General features: G+C 41.4%; 1 protein-coding gene across 6 annotated transcripts in view; it reads left to right on the forward strand.

The window, feature by feature from the left end:
• mapk10 (mitogen-activated protein kinase 10) overlaps positions 1-23303 on the forward strand; it is a 206186-nt gene that overhangs the window by 173612 nt on the left and 9271 nt on the right. For all 6 annotated transcript variants that reach the window (XM_043695968.1, XM_043695978.1, XM_043695996.1 and 3 more), the window contains 4 exons: positions 2942-3124; positions 5034-5158; positions 11959-12022; positions 14832-14909. In XM_043695968.1, coding sequence (XP_043551903.1) covers positions 2942-3124; positions 5034-5158; positions 11959-12022; positions 14832-14909 — 450 coding nt within the window. The remainder of the gene's footprint in view (positions 1-2941; positions 3125-5033; positions 5159-11958; positions 12023-14831; positions 14910-23303) is intronic.

A 23303-nucleotide genomic window follows, 5' to 3' on the forward strand; every position in this document is an offset into this window, starting at 1 on the left:
TTCCGATAGGAAGGAGACCAGAATTGCACACAATCTTCTAACAGTGGCCTAACCAATGTCCTGTACAGCTGCAACATGACCTCCCAACTCCTGTACTCAATACTCTTACCAATAAAGGAAAACATTGTAGTTAAAAGCTCTGTATATCCATACGTGATCTAGGATCATGAAAGCTAGCTATGTGACTCCAATAATGGAGAATTTGCCCACTGATTCCCATTGACTCCAGATGTGCCAGGGCTCCTTGATGCTACACTCACTTGAATGCTATCTTGATGTAAGGACGATCTCTATGACCCCACCTCTCTGAGCAAGGTCCAGAAGTCCCCTCTATAGCCAGTTAACAAACACTCAAAATGGACTGGGATAGCAAGCAAATTCACCCCAAAATTCTGCAGGAACATTTGATGATGGGACGTTGTTTCCACAAGTTGAGCTGTCAGAATCTGTGAATAGCTGCTCCTCTGATTACAGGCCAGTTTTCTGTCAGATTTGTTGCTGATAGGCACACGTCAGCAGAAACCATGGGAGAGAAGCAGCCAATGATTGGGGCAACAGTGAGAAGATGATGCTACCAGTCAACTGAAGGTGGTGGAAGGCAGGGAACACGAATTGAAGCCATGCTGGAAGATCAAAGCTCGTGGGGATGAAATTATGGGGGATAAGATCTGCAATTCGGAACTGGGGTTACGAAAGAGAATCTGAAAAGGCAGGGGAAGGAAGAGGGTCTGTAAGAGGGAGAATGTGTGTACAAAGGGGTGAGAGGAGTTTTACATGTTTCAACAAAGGAATACTCATTTATGTTAAGTTGGTGGATTGTCTTGCATGGCTTGTAACAGTTTAGCGAAGTAAAAGGTGAATTAATTGAAGCATAAAAACCTGAGGGATCTTGACATAATTGATGTGGAGAGAATGTTTCCTCTTATGGGGGAATCTAGAACTAATGGTCACTGTTTAAAAGTAAAGACACCCATTTCAAACAGATGAGACAATTTTTTTTTCAAAGTCCTGAGCTTTTGGAACTGTCTTCCTCAAAAAAGGTGGAAACAGAACATTTGAGTATTGTTAAGGTTGAGGGGGATAGATTATAGGAAAGTAAAGGTGTGAAAAGTTATTAGAATAGATGGGAATGTGGATTTGAGTTTGCAATCAGATAACCCATGATCTGATCAAATGGTGGAGCAGGTGCATGAAGCAGAATGATCTCCTTGTTTGTATGGAAGTGGAAATCAGAAAAATTGAAAATGAATGTGGAGTCTCTAGCTTAAGGCTACAGAGTTTTGGGAACAAACGTGGAAATAAAGTAGTGGATACTATTACAATAATCACGCTGTATTCAATAACTTAATACTGAAGAGTTTTATTAAACAGAAATTTAAATTTATGTGTTATCACATCAAAAGTATCTCACATGCTAAGAATTACTTGATGTGCAGTGACTGTTTTGGAGACAAACATACAATTTTCCAAGAGACGTTTGATAAGGTATCAAACATAAAACTAGGATAAAAGGGACATTCTTAGGATGACAATCTGTTATGAATGGAGTGCTATAGGGATCAGTGCTAGGGCCACAATTATTTACAATACATAGTAGTGACTTGGATGACAGAAGTGAATGTACTATCAAAAAGCTTAGAGATGTTCCAAAAATAGGTTGGAAGGCAAATAACAAGGCTGACATAAAGAGTTTACAGAGAGTATAGACAGTTCAAGCGAGTGGACAAAAACTTGACAGATGGGATATAATGTGGGAAAATCTGTGAAGTTGCACTTTGGCAGGAGGAATAGAGGAGCTGGATATTATTTAAATGATATAAGATTGCAGAAAGTAACATCATGGGAATTTGGGGATCCTCATGCAAGAATGACAAAAGGGCAGCATCCAACTTCACTGCGTAATAGAGAAGACAAAGGCACTTTTGGCCTTATGCCAAAGGGAATGGAGTATAAAATAGATAGTTCTTATTAAAAGTGTACAAGGCAATAGGTAGACCATAGCTGGAATACTGTGAACAGTTTTGTCCTCTTATCTAAGGACATATATGCTGCCATTGGCTCTTTGATCCTGGGTTTGTGGGGATTTTCTGATGGAGAGAGGTTGCGTAGGTTGAGCTTGTACTCATTGGAGTTTAGTAGAATGAGAGGAGAACTTACTGATGCATTTATAATGTTTGGGGTGGGAGCAGGATAGAGCACAGCATGGTAGATGCTATGATGTTGCTTTCCTTGTGGGAGGGTCTTGGACCTGAGGACATAATCTCAGAGTAAGGAGTCACTTATTTAAAACAGAGATGAGGAAGAATTTCTTCTTTCAGACAGTAGTGAATATTTGGAATTCTTTTCCACAGAGAGTTTTCAAGGCTGGGTCATTAACTATACTGAAGGCTGAGATAGACAGATTTTTAATGAGTAAAGCAATCAAAGGTTATGTTGAAAAGGCATCAAAGTAGAGTTGAGGATTATTAAATCGGTCATTATCATATTGAATGGCAGAACAGGCACGATGGGCTAAATAGCCTACTTCTGTTCCAACATCATATGGTCCTCTTGTCCTAGAGAAAATATCAAGACCAGCTCTTGATGGGGGGAAGGGAGTTATATTGAACCTTACAAGGGGATGTGTTCACCACTTCAGATAATGAAGGAGACAACCCCACCGAAACAATCCTGGACAATGTTTATATATACGCTTTATTACAATAACTGGCAAGTTTTTTATGGAAACAAAATGAAAATTCCTAAACATAAGCTCCATGTTTTATTGACTTAAAGGGTACAGAGATTTGCTTTAAAGGGAATTGTAAAACAGAAACATGACATTAATGTTGTTACTTTAATACATTTTGTGTGCTTTAATTTTTCTTTGGTCATGTCCTTCAACTGTAAATGTAGTTTGTCCTCTGGTAATGGTGGCAGATTTTCCTCAACTTCAATTCAGATATTGATCAATGGAATAAAGTTATTGAACAGTTGGGAACGCCTTCCCCAGAGTTCATGAAGAAGTTACAGCCCACTGTTCGTAACTATGTGGAGAATAGGCCTAAGTATACAGGACACACTTTCCCCAAGCTCTTCCCAGACTGTCTCTTCCCAGCAGACTCGGAGCACAATAAACTAAAAGGTAAGGAACCAGACTGAGTTTCAGGCTTCATTCATTTGTAAGAACAATTTTGTTTAAAAACCATAGAAATACTTGAATGAAAGCTAGATATATTGCAGAATTAAAATTTTGAAATGCAACCAGCATCTTTTAAAATTTGGTCTCCCGTAGTCACTAGGGGAATCTCAGTTTTAGATTAGATTCCCTACGGTATGGAAACAGGCCCTTTGGCCCAAAACGTCCGCTCCGAAGAGCAACCCACCCAGACCCATTCCCCTACATTTACCTGCTGACTAATGTACCTCAAACTACGGGCAATTTAGCATGGCCAATTCACCTGACCTGCACATCTTTGGACTGTGGGGGGAAACCGAAGCACCCAGAGGAAACCCACGCAGACACTGGGAGAATCTGCAAACTCCACACAGGCTGTCACCCGAGGCTGGAACCGAGCCTGGGACCCTGGTGCTGTGAGGCAGTAGTGCTAACCACTGAGCCACCATACCGCCCCAAAGTAACTGAAGGAATGAAGCACCGGGCAGCGCCCGTAGTTAACTGGACGTGAACATGCGACCAGACGGATTTCAAGGAAAAATCGAAGTAACTACTGAGCTAAACTGTCGCCCTTCCCGTCACTTTTTGTGAAGCACTACTTTTTAAATATTTGTTTATAAAATTGTTTAATAAGTTTACATTAGATTAGATTAGATTTCCTACAGTGTGGAAACAGGCCCTTCGGCCCAACCAGTCCACACCGACCGTCCGAAGAGTAACCCACCCAGACCCATTTCTCTCTGAATGATGCACCTAACACTATGGGCAATTTAGCATGGCCAATTCACCTGACCTGCACATCTTTGGACTGTGGGAGGAAACCGGAGCACCCGGAGGAAACCCACACAGACACGGGGAGAATGTGCAAGCTCCACACAGACTACATACTGTTACATTTATTATTGATGTGAAAACTAAAACTATATAGAAAATGCTGAAAATAGGGGCAGTAGCATCAAAGTGCAGCAATGTGGTTTTGTGTCAGGGAAGTCCTAATTTCCATGGGGCTAATGTTGCAAACATGTTGAAAGTCCGACAGCAGTGTGGCCTGGCCATTGGAGCAACCAGACCCAACCCAGATACAACATTTTTCGCCCAAACCATAAGTTTCGCTGGGGTCTCATTTGGATGGATGTTCTGGTCACTCTAAAAGTGGTCTCTGATGCTGCAGCAGCCATGAGTGAGAACAGAGGAAAGGGTATTTCAACTTCATGATGGTGAATTACAGGGACTACTGAAGCCTCTGTTTATAAGATTGTTACCAGTGGGAAAACCTAGCCAAAGTTCGGCCCTCTATTATTGTTTGGTAAATTTGGCGCTCACCTCTGAGGTCTGAATCATGAGCTAGACTCCAGCCAAATGTCTGCCCACTGGAGCCTTCCCCTACAAAAGGGGCCATGGAGGCAATGTTTAAAAACAGTCATAGCCAATGGCACCAACTATAGAATCTCAAACCATTAAATACCTTTTTTTTAAACGATATCTCCTTACCACCACACCTTCCCTTTCAGGTGCCCAAGATACACCCTAAAAGGAATGGGTTAAGTTGGGGTCAACACTAGTGTGGTAGTTGGGTGACCCCAGCAGAGTCAGGGGCAGAGCTCACTCTCCCTGAGCCGTTCCCTTGCATTTCTTTGGGATGGAGGATTTCCAGCTGTTATATCTGCTGAAACTAACAGAAGTTTGAGACATTGAGGCCATTGCAGAGATAGCCAGCAATAAATGAAGCATGAAAGGATTTTCGGTTCTGCATTTGACTGGGTTTCACACTGGAACTTACATTATAAATCATAGGAAGGCAAACAGCACTTGAAGCAAATTGTGCACACAATGGAAATTGATCCAGGTTTTGGAAAAAAATGAATGTGTTTTGCAGCCAGCCAAGCCAGAGATCTTCTATCCAAAATGTTGGTTATTGACCCTGCCAAACGGATATCTGTGGATGAAGCCTTACAGCACCCATACATAAATGTCTGGTATGATCCAGCTGAAGTTGAGGCGGTAAGTCCTGCTTGATTTTCCTTCAATACTTGACATTATATTCACAGTAAAGTGACAGTGAAGATCATAATAAATGCAACCAAGGAACTTAACTCATCATATTCTATACATGCTGAGAGATAAACTCCAGTTGTCTGTTCACTGACACCATGGGCTTGATTTTCCTCAGCTCTCCTGAACATAATACAGGAATATTGTGGTAGAAGACGAGGGAAAACAGATGGGAAAGCTTTTCCACTCCTCACCCCCTCCCAAATCCCACTCAATCTCTCTTCAATGCTACTTTTTGTGCACTCAGCTGTGAGCCCAGTCCTGCATGTGCCCCGTGAATCTTTTCTACATGAAATTGTAGGGAAGATGAGGTAGACAAAGTTACCTTCCTGGTAAAGTACAGTCAACCTCAGGTAAAATCAGCAAAGGGATAGCAGCTTGGTGTTGAACAAAGACATCACTTTGTCCTTTATAGGTTGGGGAAATCTTGGATTTTCTCTCCTCCATTGGGTTGATGAATGGAGGAGGGGTAGGGACAGTCAGAAGCAAGCACTTTCATAGAGCTGATCAAATGGGCTGCTATCTGTTTCCTAACATCAACTAGTCACTTTATGATTGTCAACCCGAAACTCACAATGAAAGCCCCAGCTGCACCAAGAAATGGTACCCATTTTGAGTAGGTTGTCAACATGATTTTTTAAGTCAAATGAAAAATCACACAATACCAGGTTATAGCCCAACAGATTTATTTGGAAACACTAGCTTTGGGAGTGCCTATTGTAAAAGTTCATTTGAGAATGCAACTTTAAGAAAGTTCTGGAATTTACATATGAAAGAACTGAAACCAACATGCATTCTTAAAGATGAGAGACTTAACAAAAAATCCCAGTCTTTTTCAATATATAATTTTAATTACATCACACTGCAAACTTTTGCTATAAATTTGCATGTCTTACAATCTTATACTCCACAACCACCTGATGAAGGAGCAGTGCTCTGAACGCTAGTGCTTCCAAGTAAATCTGTTGGACTATAACCTGACTTTGTACACCCCAGTCCAACAATGGCACCTCCAAATCATAAGTCCAATGATGCCAAATAAAGGGGGCCAAATCAGATTTGGGAGAGCCAGTTTCGCTGATTAGAATTGGCCTACCAGTGACAGACTGGGCAATCAGCTCTCAAGATAGGCCCAACCTGTGGTAACAATGGGAAATATAAAACTTAATAGTGGGAACATTGGTAGCGTTAGAAAAAACTCACCTTGCTCACAAAATAGAATCACATCAGGAAGAATACAATTACAATATAGAAAGGTTGGGTATATTGTAAAAAATGAATGAAGATAATCTGTTATAGAGCCAGAATGAAATGACAATCCAGGTGGCTTCATATACTCATTGAGCTTCATTCTCCGGCTACCTAACACTTTCCTAGTCTCATACGGCAAACCTAAATCCAGCATTTTTTCTTTTCCCTGGGGACCAAGTTTGATTGCTAAATTTGCCTTTGATAACCTAGACATTGTGTGGACATGACATAAATGTTCAAGGAACTATCAAATGAATTATTCTCTCCATTCACTGTGTATCAGAACTTGCAAACTGTCAATTTCTTCCTTTTATCATTGCATAGCTTTCAGAGCAGTAGTAGAGATTTTAAGAGAATGGAAGACATTTTGTTAAGTGGGGCTTTAAAGTAAAACAGCACAGAAACAGGCCCTTCGGTCCTACTCATCCGCTCTGACCAGGTATCCTATATTAATCTAGTCCCATTTACCAGCATTTAGCCCATATCCCTTTAAATCCTTCCTATTCATTTACCCATCCAGATGCCTTTTTAAATTTTGTAATTGTACCAGCCTCCACCACTTCCTCTGGTAGCTCATGCCATACACGAATCAACCCAGGCATGCAAACGTTACTCCTCGGGTCCCTTTTAAATCTTTACCCTGTTACCTTAAACATATGCCGTCTAGTTTCAGACTCCCATACCCTGGAAAAGAGGGCTTGGCTTTCACCCATATCCATGCCCCTCATGATTTTATAAACCTCTATAAGGTCACCCCTCAGCCTCTGACTCTCCAGCCCCAGCCTGTTCAGCCTCTCCCAATAGCTCAACCTCCAATCCCGGCAACAATCTTGAAAACCTTTTTTTGAACTCCTTCAAAGTTAATAGCATTCTTCCTATCGCAGGGAGACCAGAATTGTACACAGTGCTCTAAAAGTAGCCTCACCAATGTCCCATACAGGTACAACATGACCTCCCAACTCTTATACTCAATGCATTGATCAATGACGGCAAGCATGCCAAACACCTTCTTCACTATCCTGTCTTCCTGTGACTCCACTTTCTAGTAACTATGAACCAACACTAGGTTTCTTTGTGTGGGAGCATTCCCCAGGGTCCTATCATTAACTGTCCTGACCCGGTTTGCCTTATCAAAATGCAGTTTTTCAAGTAATCCTTAAAAACCATGGCATAAAGTTCAATCTTATAAATCAAGCAGGTAGCTGAGAGTCAAATGGAGCTGAGTCAATTTCAGATTGAGTTAGCCAATCTTCGCTGCAGTTGGGATACTTTCATCTAGCCACAGAGCTCCTTGGACTCTCCACTGTTTGTGCTCAGTTGCTTCTCCTGTGGAACCTGCTACATAATGCACCTGTGTGAAAGTCAGTCATTGCAGCACTCAAGGATGTGCATCTACTCTCTCTCTCTCCAGTCAGTCATATTTCAGCAAGTCAAGTGAGGATACGATTCAGCCTGAGAATTGTTGCCTCATCTGGAGCACTGATGCTCACACGCCCAAACATTTGCAGGAAGATGGTCATTTGGACAAAGTGTTGCTTAGAAACCATGTCCCAAAAGAAGGCAATCCCTTCTCAAGAGGATAGTGATAGAGTTTTCACAGCACAGAATGTTGGTGCCTGTCACCAAATGTCCGTGTATTCTAATTCCATTTTCCAGTTCTTGGCCTATGCTGTTGCATTTCAGGTGTTCATCTAAATTGCCCTTAAGTGTCATGAGGGAATATCAAAAGGTTTTCAAGATTCTTGTGAAGGTTCGGTCTGTTCATTTAAAGTGTTAATGGCTACTTTTGTCAGGGCACAAGGTCAAGTGGAATATTGCTGAAAAAACACATATTTTGTCCAAGCTTTTCATCTTGTACTCATCAGAACAACTTCTAAGAAATACTGAAGTAAAGGGAAAACAAATCAGTAGAATGTGAGGAGAGTGTGCTGATTGATTGGCAAATGAATTCTGATTGATAGAGGTGTTACCGTGGACAATGCACCAGTTATTTATGACTGTTATACACAGTATAGTGCTAACAGCAGGCAAAGGCGTCTTCTCTCTCACATATTATGCCTATTAGATATTTTTAATCAAGACATTCAAATATATTATGGCAAATGTCCTTGGCAGATGGGACTTGACCCCAGAAGTAGGAGCACTGCCACTGTGCTACAAGAGCCCATGAGTAAACCTTCAATTAAGCCTCTGTATCCTTGCACAGTAAATATGGATCACCTACCGTCCCAATCAATTTGGTATCTTTTAACATATAAGATGAGTGACTGAAGCATTATTCACTTTCCTCATCTTTCCTACTGAATAACAATGGCGGCATTTCAATATCCAATACCTGCTGCATTTCTCAATGCTATTAAAACTCTGTCAGCATTACTGTTCTGATTCTGTGTGTTTCTGCAATAAAGCTGTCAAAACCAAGCAGTTGAGAAAGATGTAGTCACTTTTGCTGCTGTTGATAATGTCATAGGTTCACATGGCTCTGACAGAGCGGTTGCAGTAACTAAGCTGCCATTGTCATTGACAGATCAGTTGTTTCTTATTTTCTTGCACATCGTTTGACATGATCAGAATTACATTCAGCGCAACTCTAGTACTGGTCATGGCATGGGAGACTCATCGAAATTGGAAATGGGCTGACAGTGGGGTCAAGTGGCATACACATAATCTCAAACCCTGCTGCTCCATCACATGAGGACACACAGCCTGGTAATGACAGCAGATGTATTTCAAAGAAGGCTTCCATCTCTTTCAGAAAGATTACTGCATAATGAATAGCATGTCAATAGCATTTAACTGTTGATGTGGCCTCAATTTTTATACATTTGGTTGTTTCGAGATTAATAGCAGAATCATAGAATCCCTACAGTGCAGAAAGAGGCTGCATCGATTGTCTGAAGAGCATCCCATCCTATCCCTATAACCCTTGCATTTATCATGGCTAATCCACCTAGCCTGCACATCTTTTGATTGTGGGAGAAAAACTGGAACACCTGGTGGAAACCCACACAGACAATGTGCAAACCCCACAGCAACAGTCTCCCAAAGCTGGAATTGAACCAAAGTTCCTGGTGCGTATGAGACAGCAGTGTTAACCACTGAGCAACCGTACCACTAAAAATACACATACTTTCCCGTGCACTTCAATCTCAACTCAACAAACAAGAACAGCAAGTGTGATTCAGAAGTCAATCTGGAAATTGCTTTCCAGGAGTTCTCGAATCCTTTGTCGGTTCCAATAAAGATCACTGCCAGAGGAGGGCATGCAGAGTCCTACATCGGGGGATTTGGTGTTGTGACTTAGGACCAGATAAGGACAGCATTAGCAATCAGCACAGCCAGTGAAGAGCAGTCTGCCAAAGAGTATTCCTGGACTCCTAAAATGGGATCATGGTCTGGAAGCTCAATGTGTGGTCATTTAATAAAGCAGCTGATGTGAGAGCCTCCACAATTATGTAGGCTTGACAACCATGTTTCTCATCCTAACTGAGCCTATAATGTGGAAAATTAATGGGTCATTAACTTTGACATTCATAAGAAAGCAGTGTCATTTTTGAAAGATGTGAATCTTGTAAACATTGATATGCAGAGAGACTGATATGCTGTGATAAGGAATTAATTAATCAGGGCAGGTACAACAAGTGAAAGCAAGTGGTGTGTTGCACTTTCTGGCAAGTGCATGGAAGCAGAAGGAATTCTTGCTACAGTTGGCTTTGGTGAGACCACAGCTGGAATACAGTGCATAGCTTTGTCTATACAGAAACCATACAGTGCAGAAAGAGGCCTTTTGTCCCATCGAGTCTGCATCAACCCTCTGAAGAGCATCCCACCTCTCCCTGTAACCCCACATTTTCCATGGCTAATCCACCTAGCCAACACTTCCCTATATGCTACAGGTCAATTGAGCATGGTCAATCCATCTAATTAGATGAGTAAGTAGAGTTGAGGCAAAAGATCAACACGGCTCTGTTGAATAGCAGAGCAGGTTCAAGGGATGATATGGTCTACACCCCCTTCTATTTGTTATGTTCTCACAGAGCTTGATGATCAGAATGACAAAGCCTAAACAAAATGACTAAAACTTAACAATGTTACCACCAATGTAGCAAGGAGGAATGATGCATTGGCTATACATTTCGCTCCCTTTATAAAAAATGTCACAGCTTTACTATTTTGTAGCACTTCTGAAGTTGTGCAAGAAAGACAATTCACTCATTTTATTCTTGCAATTTACCATTGAACATGTTTGCTGTTTCCAATAACATTGATCTCAAATGTAAATACTGATCTCTAATGTCTCAATGTGGCCTTTCTCTAAGTATCACCAGGAATAAAATAAATTAAAAGGAAGAAGATGCTAACTCTTCAATTGACAAGTTGTTCATGGGATTAGTAGATACACTATCAATCAGTTGCAAGTTATGTAAGACAGCTGTGATTGACATGAAACTTGATCTGCTGAACACTGATACAACTTCCCCACAGCAGTGCAGACTCACTGAGAGCTGATCACTGCACAAGCAGGAGAAAAAAATGAATTATTTCCATTTCAATGTCTTAGACGCATTCTCAACATATCTTAGCAGAACAAGGTCATTGTCTCTGAGGTCCTAGAGCATGCATATTCACTGCTTAGCTAACAATGCCTCTGCTGACTCAGACACATTCATCAGAATGATGGTGCCCATATTCCCAATGACCTTCTGTATGGAAAGCTGGGCATTGAGTCCCAACCCCCTCGCAGTCCATACCTCAGCGACAGGTACACCAGCAAGTGACATATTAAGATGCCATACATTGATAAGAACAACTGGGTGACAGTCCCTGATAACTGTGACAATTGGAGGCTGACCATTTGGAAAGGAATTGAAGGGTGAAGGGTGAGCTGAAATTAAAAGTTCAGCTGTCGAAAAAGGCAGCCCTGACAATATAGAGGCCAGTAAACTGGCCACATTCTCCGGGCACTCCTGCAACAAGGGTCGCAGAGACTTCCATGTTAGAGTGGAATTCCTGAGCTACACCATTGTCTTCCACCAATGGCTGACTGCGTATCGCTGCACCCAACAACCAGGTTGTAGATTTTAGTGACTTATTATAGATCAGGGACAGGAAACCAACTAGCCTTATCGAAAAAAATCACGCAGAGAACACTACTCTGAACTCAATGCATATAGTACAGGAGAGAATATTATTGATGGGAAAAAAATAAAACCGAGGTGCAAATCAAACATTTTCAGTTTTATATTGCCTTTTGAACAGGCTGAATTTCTCTGTGAAGTTATTTGTCACATTTTCCAAGTTTGTTGACATGTAGTAACTCACAGTTAACCCATTGATAATACTGAAACAGTGAGTTTGGACGTATGTTAATTAATAATGCAGTAGTGGGATAATTGTGAAAAGTATATGATTCTGACTTTAAATGAGGAGTAGAGAGATGGGCTGAAATGTAAATTTCCATGCCATTCTATGTAATATATATGACCTTTGTTTTATAGCCTCCTCCCCAAATCTATGACAAGCAGCTTGATGAGAGAGAACACAGTATAGATGAATGGAAAGGTAATGTAAACTAAGCAGTCGGGTTTCAATTATGATCATATAAGTTTGATAATCTTACATAACATTTTTCCAAGTATGATGGTTATTGCCATATTCACTAAATTGTGAGAAATGACAGGCAGATCTTCAAATGGCGTTCAGCATATGAATTGATTGAATTGAATATCAATCAATTCTAGATATTTTTGAGATGTTAATACTCACCTTGAACTTGGACCTCCTGGCTCCGAAGTAGAGCCACTACCACTGTACCACAAGAGGCCTCGGTCAGCAGATTCTAGAATAGTCAAGTGATCTGCAACTCCTGAGCATAACATTGAAAATCTCCCCTGCTGTATTTAAACAATGAATAGAGCTGAAGAATTTCAAATCAAAGCAAAATACTGGAAATCTGAAATAAAAACAGAATGTGCTGGAGAAACACATCAGGTGTGGCAGCATCTTTGGGGAGAGAGAACAGAGTTAATGTTTTGTGTTCAACGTGACGTTTTTCAGAGATGACACTGCAGCACTTTAACTTTTATTACTGGAGAAACCCAACAGCTCTGTCAGCATGTAAGAGAGAAACAATTAACATTTTATGTCAAAACTGACTCCATCCAAACTTAAAAATCAATATTTGTAAACATAAAGCAAGAAATAAAGGATATTTCTGTCAGTACCCAATATTTCAGTTACTTGGTGATAGAAGCCACTAATAATTGAAACAACTTTACATTTGCCTACATTGAATTTCTCTTAAAGGAGCACATTAGGGTAAATATGAATAGGTTGTTAAGATTACTGAGGAATCCCATGATTTCAGATTTTTAATATCAGAATGCTTATTCAAATCAATTTAAAATAAATGCACCTACACCTTTAGACAACTAAAGCCCTATCCTCCATTCAAACACAATTATAGATGGGGAACAAGGCATAAACATCTGGGGACAAAGATGGAACTGAAATTCTACAGAAATAGTGAGAGAAGTAGTCCCATGATGATGGGTCACATGGGTTATGCCTGCCATTCTGAGCCTTCTCACTGTAATTCCAATCTCAAACCCAGGTAGTCTTGCTTCTGGCACAATAGTATCAGCTATCTCAGGGAGGAGATAAATACCAGACCATTCTGAGAAGTGATGGCTAAGGGCCAGATTGGACAAAGTATGTTGGATAGAATTTTGTCCTCAAGGAAGAAAGGAGCAATTTGCTTCAAGAGTAAGTAATCTGCATTAATGGGACCTTTAATAGGCTGACTACTGAGTCGATGCTGCCTCTGTACAGACCCTGTTCAGACTGTGCTAGCTGAACTTCCTGGGATTAACTGGAACGAATCCAAGCTGCAATCCCAGATTTGCTCACACTTGGAGTTCAATTGCTTCAAAACATTTAATGCAATGGGGTCTAAACTTGGCTGATCTTCCCATTCCAAACAGCAGGCCCCTTGCTGAAATTGTGTCTCCTGATATATAGCACCCACCGTTTCTCATCAGATTTTCCTTGTAACAAGTCAGTTCCCTGTACTGAACCAAATGGAATTAAAACCCTTTTGCCTCCAGAGTGACTTTGCCCTAAACAGCAGTGAGTTACTGTTAAACCTTAAAGCAGCATCAAATGATCTGATTCATAATAAGGCAATCCACATTCCAGAGATAATGTGTTACAACCTGCCAAGAGAAATAGATATGTCAAAGAGATTGAGTGTCTAGGATACCAGTAAACGTGATTTCAGTGAGTACTGAGTGCCTGCTCAAAGCATACATGTCACATGACACGAGGTTATAGTCCAACAGTTTTATTTGAAATCGCAAGCTTTTAGAGCGCTGTTTCACCTGATGAAAGACTTGTTGGCCTATAACCTGGTGTTGTGTGACTTCTGACTCCGTCCATCCCAGACCAACACCAGCACCTCCACATCAAAGTATATATGATTGAGCAGGTCTGAGACTTAGTTGATAGAATCGTTGATAAAGACTCTATTTGTGGGCAGCACGGTGGCACAGTGGTTAGCACTGCTGCCTCACAGCGCCAGAGACCCAGGTTCAATTCTCGACTCAGGCGACTGACTGTGTGGAGTTTGCACATTCTCCCCGTGTCTGCGTGGGTTTCCTCCGGGTGCTCCGGTTTCCTCCCACAGTCACAAAGATGTGCAGGTCAGGTGAATTGGCCATGCTAAATTGCCCATAGTGTTACATTAAAAGGGGTAAATGTAGGGGTATGGGTGGGTTGCGCTTCGGCGGGTCGGTGTGGACTTGTTGGGCGAAGGGCCTGTTTCCACACTGTAAATAATCTAATCTAAAGCGGACCCTTCGGTCTGACTTGTCCCTGCCAACCAGGCATCCCAATCTGACCTAGTCCCATTTGCCAACATTTGGCCCATATTCCTCCAAACCCTTCATATTCATATATCCATCCAGATGCCTTTTAAATGTTGTAATTGTACCAGCCTCCACCACTTCCTCTGGCAGCTCATTCCATATATGCACCACTCTCTGTGTGATAACGTTTCCCCTCAGGTTCCTTTTAATTATTTCCACCCTCACCTGATACCAATGCTTATTAGTTTTGGATTCGCCAACCCTAGGAAAAAGACCTTGGCTAATCATCCTATCCATGCCCATCATGATTCTATAAACGTCGATAAGGTCACCCCTTAGCCAATGACACTGCAGGGAAAAAGATGTTGCTGTTCAATGTAGATACAGTCCGTGCAGATACTTTTCTGGTAATTTTGTTTCTGTGAATACTGCAAGAGCCATCACTATGAGAATGAACTTACAAACATGGAATAGACATTGACTTGATTTTTGCTTTCATGTTACAGAATTAATCTACAAGGAGGTAATGGATTTTGAAGAGAAAACTAAAAACGGTGTTGTGAAGGGACAACCCTCTCCCTCAGGTAAATCCAGTAACCCTGTACAGAGATAATCACAACCGTCTCACTCAGGTAAATCCAGTAACCCTGTACAGAAATAATCACAACCGTCTCCCTCAGGTAAATCCAGTAACCCCGTACAGAGATTGTTACAACCCTCTCCCTCAGGTAAATCCAGTAACCCTGTACAGAGATTGTCACAACCTTCTCCTTCAGGTAAATCCAGTAACCCCGTACAGAGATTGTCACAACCCTCTCCCTCGGGTAAATCCAGTAACCCTGTACAGAGATTGTCACAACCGTCTCCCTCAGGTAAATCCAGTAACCCTGTACAGAGATTGTCACAACCTTCTCCTTCAGGTAAATCCAATAACCCTGTACAGAGATTGTCACAATCGTCTCCCTCAGGTAAATCCAGTAACCCCGTACAGAGATTGTCACAACCGTCTCCCTCAGGTAAATCCAGTAACCCTGTACAGAGATTGTCACAACCCTCTTCTTCAGGTAAATCCAGTAACCCTGCACAGAGATAATAACAACGTCTGACAATCAATGTTATTTTACCTTGTTCAGTTTTATTCCATTATTCCTAGTGCATTCCAGAAATGTGTTTAACCCATCATTTGAATATATTCTCCAGCTGAAAGTTTATATATTTTATTGTAAGTGTCCCGAAAAGACTAAGTCGTTTTGTTGGTCAATACGGTAACAGAAAACAGTATTAGAGTTATTGAGTAGGGTCTTGCAGAAGCCTGAATGATGTATGCTATGCTGAGATTTAAGGCAGAATTACATGAGATGTCTGGGCAGGCACGTTCCGATGTCAGCCTGCTGTATCTTTTATCTGTTTGCTGGGCAGCAAGGCAACGTTTCTCATTCGGCAATGGGGAGTTGCCAATTCAGAGGATTATTGTTTGCTAAACACTTAAGTAATACTGCCGTGTGTCTCATTAATATTCACTTTTCTGTTTTGCCAAATGTGCTGAACAACCTTGATGTGGAGTAGTGTCATCATGGACTTCAGAATGGGCACCTGAAGAATTCAGCACTAAAGGACCTCCATATTAGACACTGGGCATCAACATCTCAAGATACTGGCTATATGAGCCCCATATTCATAGATATTGGTATCCGACATGTATAACCTCCTGGGAATCCTTGTGGCATATGTCTGATTAGACTTTTTTTTAGAATAGATTCCCTACAGTGTGGAAACAGGCCGTTCGGCCCAACAAATCCACATCCACCCTCCAAAGAGTATCCCACCCAGACTAATTTCTCTCTGGTTAATGCACCTAACACCATGAGCAATTTAGCAGGGCCAATTCACCAGATCTGCACATCTTTGGAGGAAACCAGAGCACCCAGAGGAAACCCACGCAGACACAAGGAGAATGTGCAAACTCCACACAGACAGTTGCCTGAGGCTGGAATCGAACCTGTGACAGTGGGTGCTGTGAGACAGCAGTGCTAACCACTGAGCCACTATGCCGCCCACTTACAGGATATTTCTGCACTTTAACACTACACCTCGGGCTTTACTAGCAACTCTCATTGTAATGGTGTAGCAGGGACACTGTGCACTCAGGGATGCACACCCAGCTCATGGACTGGACCAGGGTCTGTCTCCAGTCTGGCCATTTCCTGTCACAGCGTACACTCACTCTGAGTCTACTCAGAGCATCACTTGTCTTGGCTTGCTTTGCCTTTCTGCACTTTGCCCCCTCAGCCACGGATACCAGGCCGTGTTGCCTTTCTGTTCAGCACAGACACAGGCTGAAAGCTTCTCATGGTTGTGAGCAGACCTCTGTCAAATCGAGGGAGATAGCCTTCAGGTGTGAGCATAGTAAGTCAGGGGCATTCTCTGAAACGAGTCCAGGGGGGTGTCCATGGTCAGTCAGCCCCTCGGGCATGGCCAGAGTCAGGAATCCCTCCACATGATGGCTAGGAGCTGAATGTCAGGCAGCTCACCACCCATTGTGACAATTTCTGTCCCATTGTGGGCTGTTTTCATCCTGGAATAGTTTGGGGGGGGAGGAGGCATGAAATAAGGGAGTTGAAAGTGGGTGGCATGTGCTGTTGTTGTTGGTGCAGGTAGTGAGGTGCCCTAAGCAAGTGACTGGGCAGCACAGAGGGCATACAGGGTTAGTGCTGTCAAGGAGCAGGTTACAGCAGATGCTGGAAACTGTACTGAAAACAAAAAAATGCTGGAGCTCACAGCAGGTCAGGCAGCATCCATGGAGAGACAGCAAGCTAACATTTCAAGTCTGGATGATTCTTCATCAGAGCTGACGTTAGTGCTGTCGAGGGTTGCGGATGACGGTGAATGAAGGAAGATGTCATAGGCAATAGTGAGCCTTGGTGGCAGCTGGGTAGAGTAGCAGAGATAGAGTGAGTGTTAGGTATCACTTACCCCGGCAGAGTGAGCAAAGTTATTTGACCTTCTTCCTTAATCATTGTGGATTCCTCCAGACGGCTAGAAGCAGTGATCCGGTCATCAATCTCGGACCAGACTGAGTAACCTGGAAACAGGCTGGTATGGTGTGGTGTATTGGGTGTTGGTCCTGGGGTAAGCAGACACCCTGCATTGGCACCACCCCATCCAGTAGGACATCCAGTTTCAGCCCACAAAGAGGAATGTCAATTTCCCCTTGTCTGCCATGTCTGGGGTATATGTCATGAACGGCACAGGACTGCTAAGAACCAACAGCTTTTCCAGGTGCCCAACGGGCAATGCACCAGGGATGTGATCAATTTCAGGATATCTGGTAAGTGGCGAATTGTTCTGGGAATGGCCGATGGTAAGATAAGGCTAGAATTGGACAAGAAGGACACCACAGGGACAAGTTGATGAGGTGAGATTGTTAAAAATACACCTCTCTTTTACTTTGGTAAAAGTCTCCTCTCTGTTTCATGGTTCTTTAATTTGTGTACTTCCTTTCCTGATCACTAGGGGGCAGTAAATAATTTACAATGAAGTGAATTTGAAGGATTGAAATTGGGACAGAGAGCAGGAAATACAAACAGGCACAAATGAGGAATCCAGTGTAACTGATTCCTGACAATATGCTTTTGCCAATGTGTTCTAAACATTTTTAGAGAGGTGGCATTTTCTGGTTGTTGTCACTAATGTGGTGACTGCTTCCTCATCAACATTTTAACTTTCTTCCTGTTTGGGCATCATTTGGAATGCTGGCTAATTATACTTTAGAGATGGAGTTAGTCACTAATCTTTGAGAATAAATTGACACATTCCTATTGGCTTTTTGTCTAAAGTTAGAGGATGAAGGAAAATATCATTCCTAATGGCTTTCCTGATTTGGGACTCTGTCACGTGAGGAATATTTTCAGCCTTTTGCTCCGAAAATGCCTTTTTGCCTTTCAAAACATTCTACAAATATACTTTGCGCAATAATATTTGATATGGAATACATTTTTACCTTGCCTTTAAAAACTTATTTTAAAATTGTTTACAATTTATATGAAGATTAATTATTGAGCTCTCTTCTTCAGATGCTCTTTGCTCAAACATTTTATTAACATCATCAGATCTAAAACTCTATTGCCCGATTAATTTTTTTTAATTCATGCCTGAGAAGGTGGGGTGACTGAATTTAATAGCGCATAATCCCTACAGTGTGGGAGCAGGCCATTCTGCCCATTGAGTCCACACCAATCCTCCAAAGAGCATCCCATCCACACCCACCCGGTCCCTGTAACCCTGCATTTCCCATGGCTAATTCCACCGAGCCTACACATCCCTGAACACTGTGGGCAATTTAGCATGGCCAATCCACCTAACCTGCATGTCTTTGGATTGTGGGAGGAAACCGGAGCACCCGGAGGAAACCCACGCAGACACGGGGACAATGTGCAAACTCCACACAGACAGAAGCCTGAGGCTGGAATCAATACTGTGTCCCTGGTGCTGAGGCAACAGTGCTAATGACTGAGCCACCATGCCACCCCACGGTATAAACTATGCGTTTTATCATTTCCAATATTCAAGGAGCCTATTCTACACATGCAAATGCCCCACCCTCAGTTGACAGCAGAGCTTTGAGTGTTGCTGGGAGTGACTCTCCAGTTCTACCTCTATTGTAACAGTGGACAGAAACTCCTCATGTGAAGAATGGGGATAGGCTTTGACTCTGAGAAAATATTTAATAGGTGCTATTGAACTAGCAGATTATATTGCGTATGACCTTTATTTACATTGAAGTCAATGGAAATTAAATCCGGATGAGTTTGCTCTTTGGTATTGAATGGAATATGTCTCGTTTCTCTTTCAACCAGCTTTTTCACTACCTCATCATCACTTTATGCTAAAAAAAGTCAGCTTACAGATGAGGTGGTGGGTGGCGGGGAGCGTGGGGTTGTCCTGTCAAGTAGCTGATCATTTCCAGCCAACTGCTCAGAGCTCTGTGGCTGCTGAAATCTGAACGAATAAAATAGAAAACAAATGAATGAAAAAAAGGTAGAAAGGCAGGTATTCAGAGGGACACAAATGGTTTACAGTGATAGGTAAGTGGGTAAGAAGTTGGCAAATGGAGTACAATTTGGGAAAACATGAAGTTATTCATTTTGGGTGGGAGAGCAATAAAACAGGATATTAATTGGGGTGGCATGGTGGCTCAGTGTTTAGCACTGCTGCCTCACAGCCCCAGGTTTGATTCCAGCCTCGGGTGACTGTCTGTGTGGAGTTTGCACATTCTCCCCGTGTCTGTGTGGGTTTCCTCCGGGTGCTCCGGTTTCCTCCCACAGTCCAAAGATGTGCAAATCAGGTGAATTGGCCATACTAAATTGCCCGTAGTGTTAGGTGCATTAGTCAGCGGGGAAGTGGGTCTGCTACTCTTCGGAGGGTCGGTGTGGACTGGTTGGGTCAAAGGGCCTGTTTCCACACTGTAGGGAATCTAATCTAATTTAATGGAGAAAAGCTGCAATATAAAGGGACTTTGGAGGCTTTTTTTTGTATTTTTTATTTAATGTTATTGCAGTAAAAGCATGTTACATTTCTATACTGCAAATGTAAAATTACAATGAAAAGCGATAGTTTTCAATGAGCTTACCTCTTATTCAGAAGTTCAGGCTCATACTACTTGGTCACTTCTCTTAGACCAGTGCTCCCAGCCCAGGAATTGACCGAGTCACCATGTTTGCTGCTTTTGTCCTGATGAATCCTTTCTGAGCTCAGTTTGCCATATTTCACAGTGGTGATGTTGAGATCAAGTGGTCAATAAAGAGGTTTTTTTTCCCTCTCTACCAGAACCTTGCATGGTGGAATGTTGAATGACTATACCTTCTGAAGATTTTCACTCTCTTTCTTTAATGACATTGACTGCTAACATGGACACATGTATACCAGGTGCAATTGAATGAAGAGAATTGTGAGATGTTGCATTTTTTCAGAGAAAATGAGGAGTCAAAGTTATACCATTTAATTTATATTAATAAGGATTCTGGATAAATCTTTGACGGTCACGGGGACAAATTGATAAATTATTAAAATTATAAGTGATCGTGGATTTTATAAACAGACATATAGGACATAAAAGCAAGGAAAGGTTGTGTTAAATCTTTATAAATCACTGATTAGATGCCAGCTACAGTATTGTATGCAATCTGGGCATCGCACTTTAGGAATGATGTCAAGATTTTAAAATTGATTTATTAGTTAAAGAGTAACCTAGTAGAATTGATGAAAATTATATGAACTTGAATACTGCTGAAAAAAAGACATATTTTATCATCTTTCACACTCATCAGGATATTTCACAAGAATACAATTTCAAAGGGAAAAACAACATTTATAGTCCAGGAAAGGGGAGTGCTGATTGGTAAATGGACTCTGCTTGGTTGAGGTATTGCCACGAAAAATGCACCCATTAATGCTGATTGACAATTAACAGCCAGACTTTGTGTAACTTTTAAATTCTTGCAAACGGTACAAGAAAGAAAATTTTGACAAATTGTGCATTTTTTCAGCCATATACAAAATTATAGGGTTTTTAATCTAGCTAATTAAAAAATAAACTGTTTCTACTCATAAGAGACTCAATAAGCAAGCAACATATATTTAAGGTTATGGCAAAAAAATGTTGGGAAAATATTTTTACTCTGGTTTATTGTAAACTACAGTGTATTATCTGGATAATCTGGTGATGGAAGCAAATTGCCCACTAACTTTCTAAAATGAAGTGAATGCATAATTAATGAAGGGGGGAATGCTGTCTGAATTTATAATCCTTGTTTTAAAAATTATATCCACAGGGATTAATAGACAGATGTATTTTCTGATGCTATTGTAAATTTTTATCCCTCCTGTGGTCAAAGACAATGCACCACTATTTTTACGATGGTTGAGCTTGTGCTCGGACCAATACTAGTTAAGGATTAAAGTAGTTTGGTCCTGATCCCTGGAGACCAGTTTGCTCCAGAAACAAGGAGGTACTGTTATTAATGGTTCCACTTGTTTAAGGTCACTGTACTGAAAATGCAAATGGGGAGAAATAAAGAAAGAGCAGATTGCTGATTCGCTGTTGCCTGCTTTACACTTACACCCACAAAGTCAATATAATCCCCAAGGTTCCAAAGTAGAAGATGCAAGAAAGATCCTATTGTTTATGAGGGAATACCCCAGCTCCATTTTTAGTTGGTCTTGATTTGGTTTCCCCTCAGGTAATGGGAGTTTTTCTAATAGTTGTTTCTAGCTCCACTAACAGTTTGCGAGATGACCTATGGTGTTAGTATTATAAATTTATGGCCTGACCTGTAAAATAGGTTGATTATGTTCTCGAGAATCAGATTTCCAGCCCACTTAGCTGTACATTGGCTCTCCAACTGACATAAATAAAATGTAATAACTGTACACCTAATTTAACCATTCAGCATCTGATATTTTCAACAAGTGTGTATTTAATTTCTATCAAGCATTTCCAGTGTATTGCGATGTCCAATTTAGAACAAATTCCCTAGTGTTATTCTGTCTGCTGTGATCCAGTGGTTGCTGTGGCTTCAATTCCCACCACATCAGAGACTCGAAGTTGAAATTGAGGTTGACCCTTTAATATTGAGAGAGTGTTACATTGTTGGTCCCATTTGCTCTTCGCTGGAGGTAAAAGATCCCATGCCATGATTTGAAGAAGATCAGGACAGCTCTTCCCTGAGCCTGGCCAACATTCATCCCTACTGAAAAAAAACGGCAATAATCAGTTCATTTCCTGCTGATGGCAGCTTGCTATGTGTACATTAGCTGCTTTATTTTCTTCATTACTTTAAGAATAATTCACTGACCACAATTATTTTGGGATGTTATGAGAGAGACTATATACCTTTCTTGTTTTCTCTTTGTTTTTCAAGAAATTGATGATTTATAATTTCAAAAATGGATGAATTTCATTGCTTGTTTCTACTTGTGGAGGTAACTCCCCAGCTCCACTTTCAGATTCTCTTGGTTTTTCGAATAATAGCTTTGGTTTCCTCTCAGGAAATAACAGCAGTGGTGGGAATTTTTATATTTTGTTTTTTTCTAATAATGATTTGTAGCTTCACTAACAGTTTGCAAGGCGATCTTTGGCATTAGTTAATACTATACATTTGTGCCCGACCGTAGAATAGGATTGTAATGTTCTCAAGAGTCAGATTTTGAATCACTTAGTTATACCAAATGACATTGTTTCCCTAATTGAGAAAAATAAAATCTTTTTTGAAGAGGTAACAATGATTCTTTAAGAGGGTAACACTGTTGATGTTATATAGATGGATTTCCAGAAGGCATTTGATATAATGTCACCTGACAGACTTGTGAGGAAAGTTACAGCCCGCGAAATAAAAGGGACAATACCAACACAGTTCCAAATTTGCTGAGTGATAGGAAACAGAGTAATGGCTAATGGTCATTTTTGTTGGATTGGAGGGAGGGTTGTGTTGGTGTTCCACAGGGGTCAGTATTGGGGCCCTTACTTTTCCTGATTTATGTTAGTGATTTGGATTTGGAATGCAAGGGATAAATTCAAGGACAGAGTGGAGCTGTGAAAGGACATTAACAAGTTGTTAGAGTGGACAAATTAATGGCAGCTTCTCATGTGAAAGATATCACGTCAGACAGTACAGCACCCCTTCAGTACTGCAGTGGAGTTTGGGCCTGTATTGTGTGCTTAAGTGTTGGAAATACTTGAGTGAGTGGCTTTCTAACTCTGAGAGAAAGTGAGAGCTGCAGATGCTGGAGATCAGAGCTGAAAATGTGTTGCTGGAAAAGCGCAGTAGGTCAGGCAGCATCCAAGGAACAGGAGAATCGACGTTTCGGGCATAAGCCCTTCTTCAGGACCTAAACGGGCACATGCCCGAAACGTCGATTCTCCTGCTCCTTGGATGCTGCCTGACCTGCTGTGCTTTTCCAGCAACACATTTTCAGCTCTG

This window comes from Chiloscyllium plagiosum, chromosome 1 (genome assembly GCF_004010195.1).
Source record: "Chiloscyllium plagiosum isolate BGI_BamShark_2017 chromosome 1, ASM401019v2, whole genome shotgun sequence".
Classification (NCBI taxonomy): Eukaryota; Metazoa; Chordata; class Chondrichthyes; order Orectolobiformes; family Hemiscylliidae; genus Chiloscyllium; species Chiloscyllium plagiosum.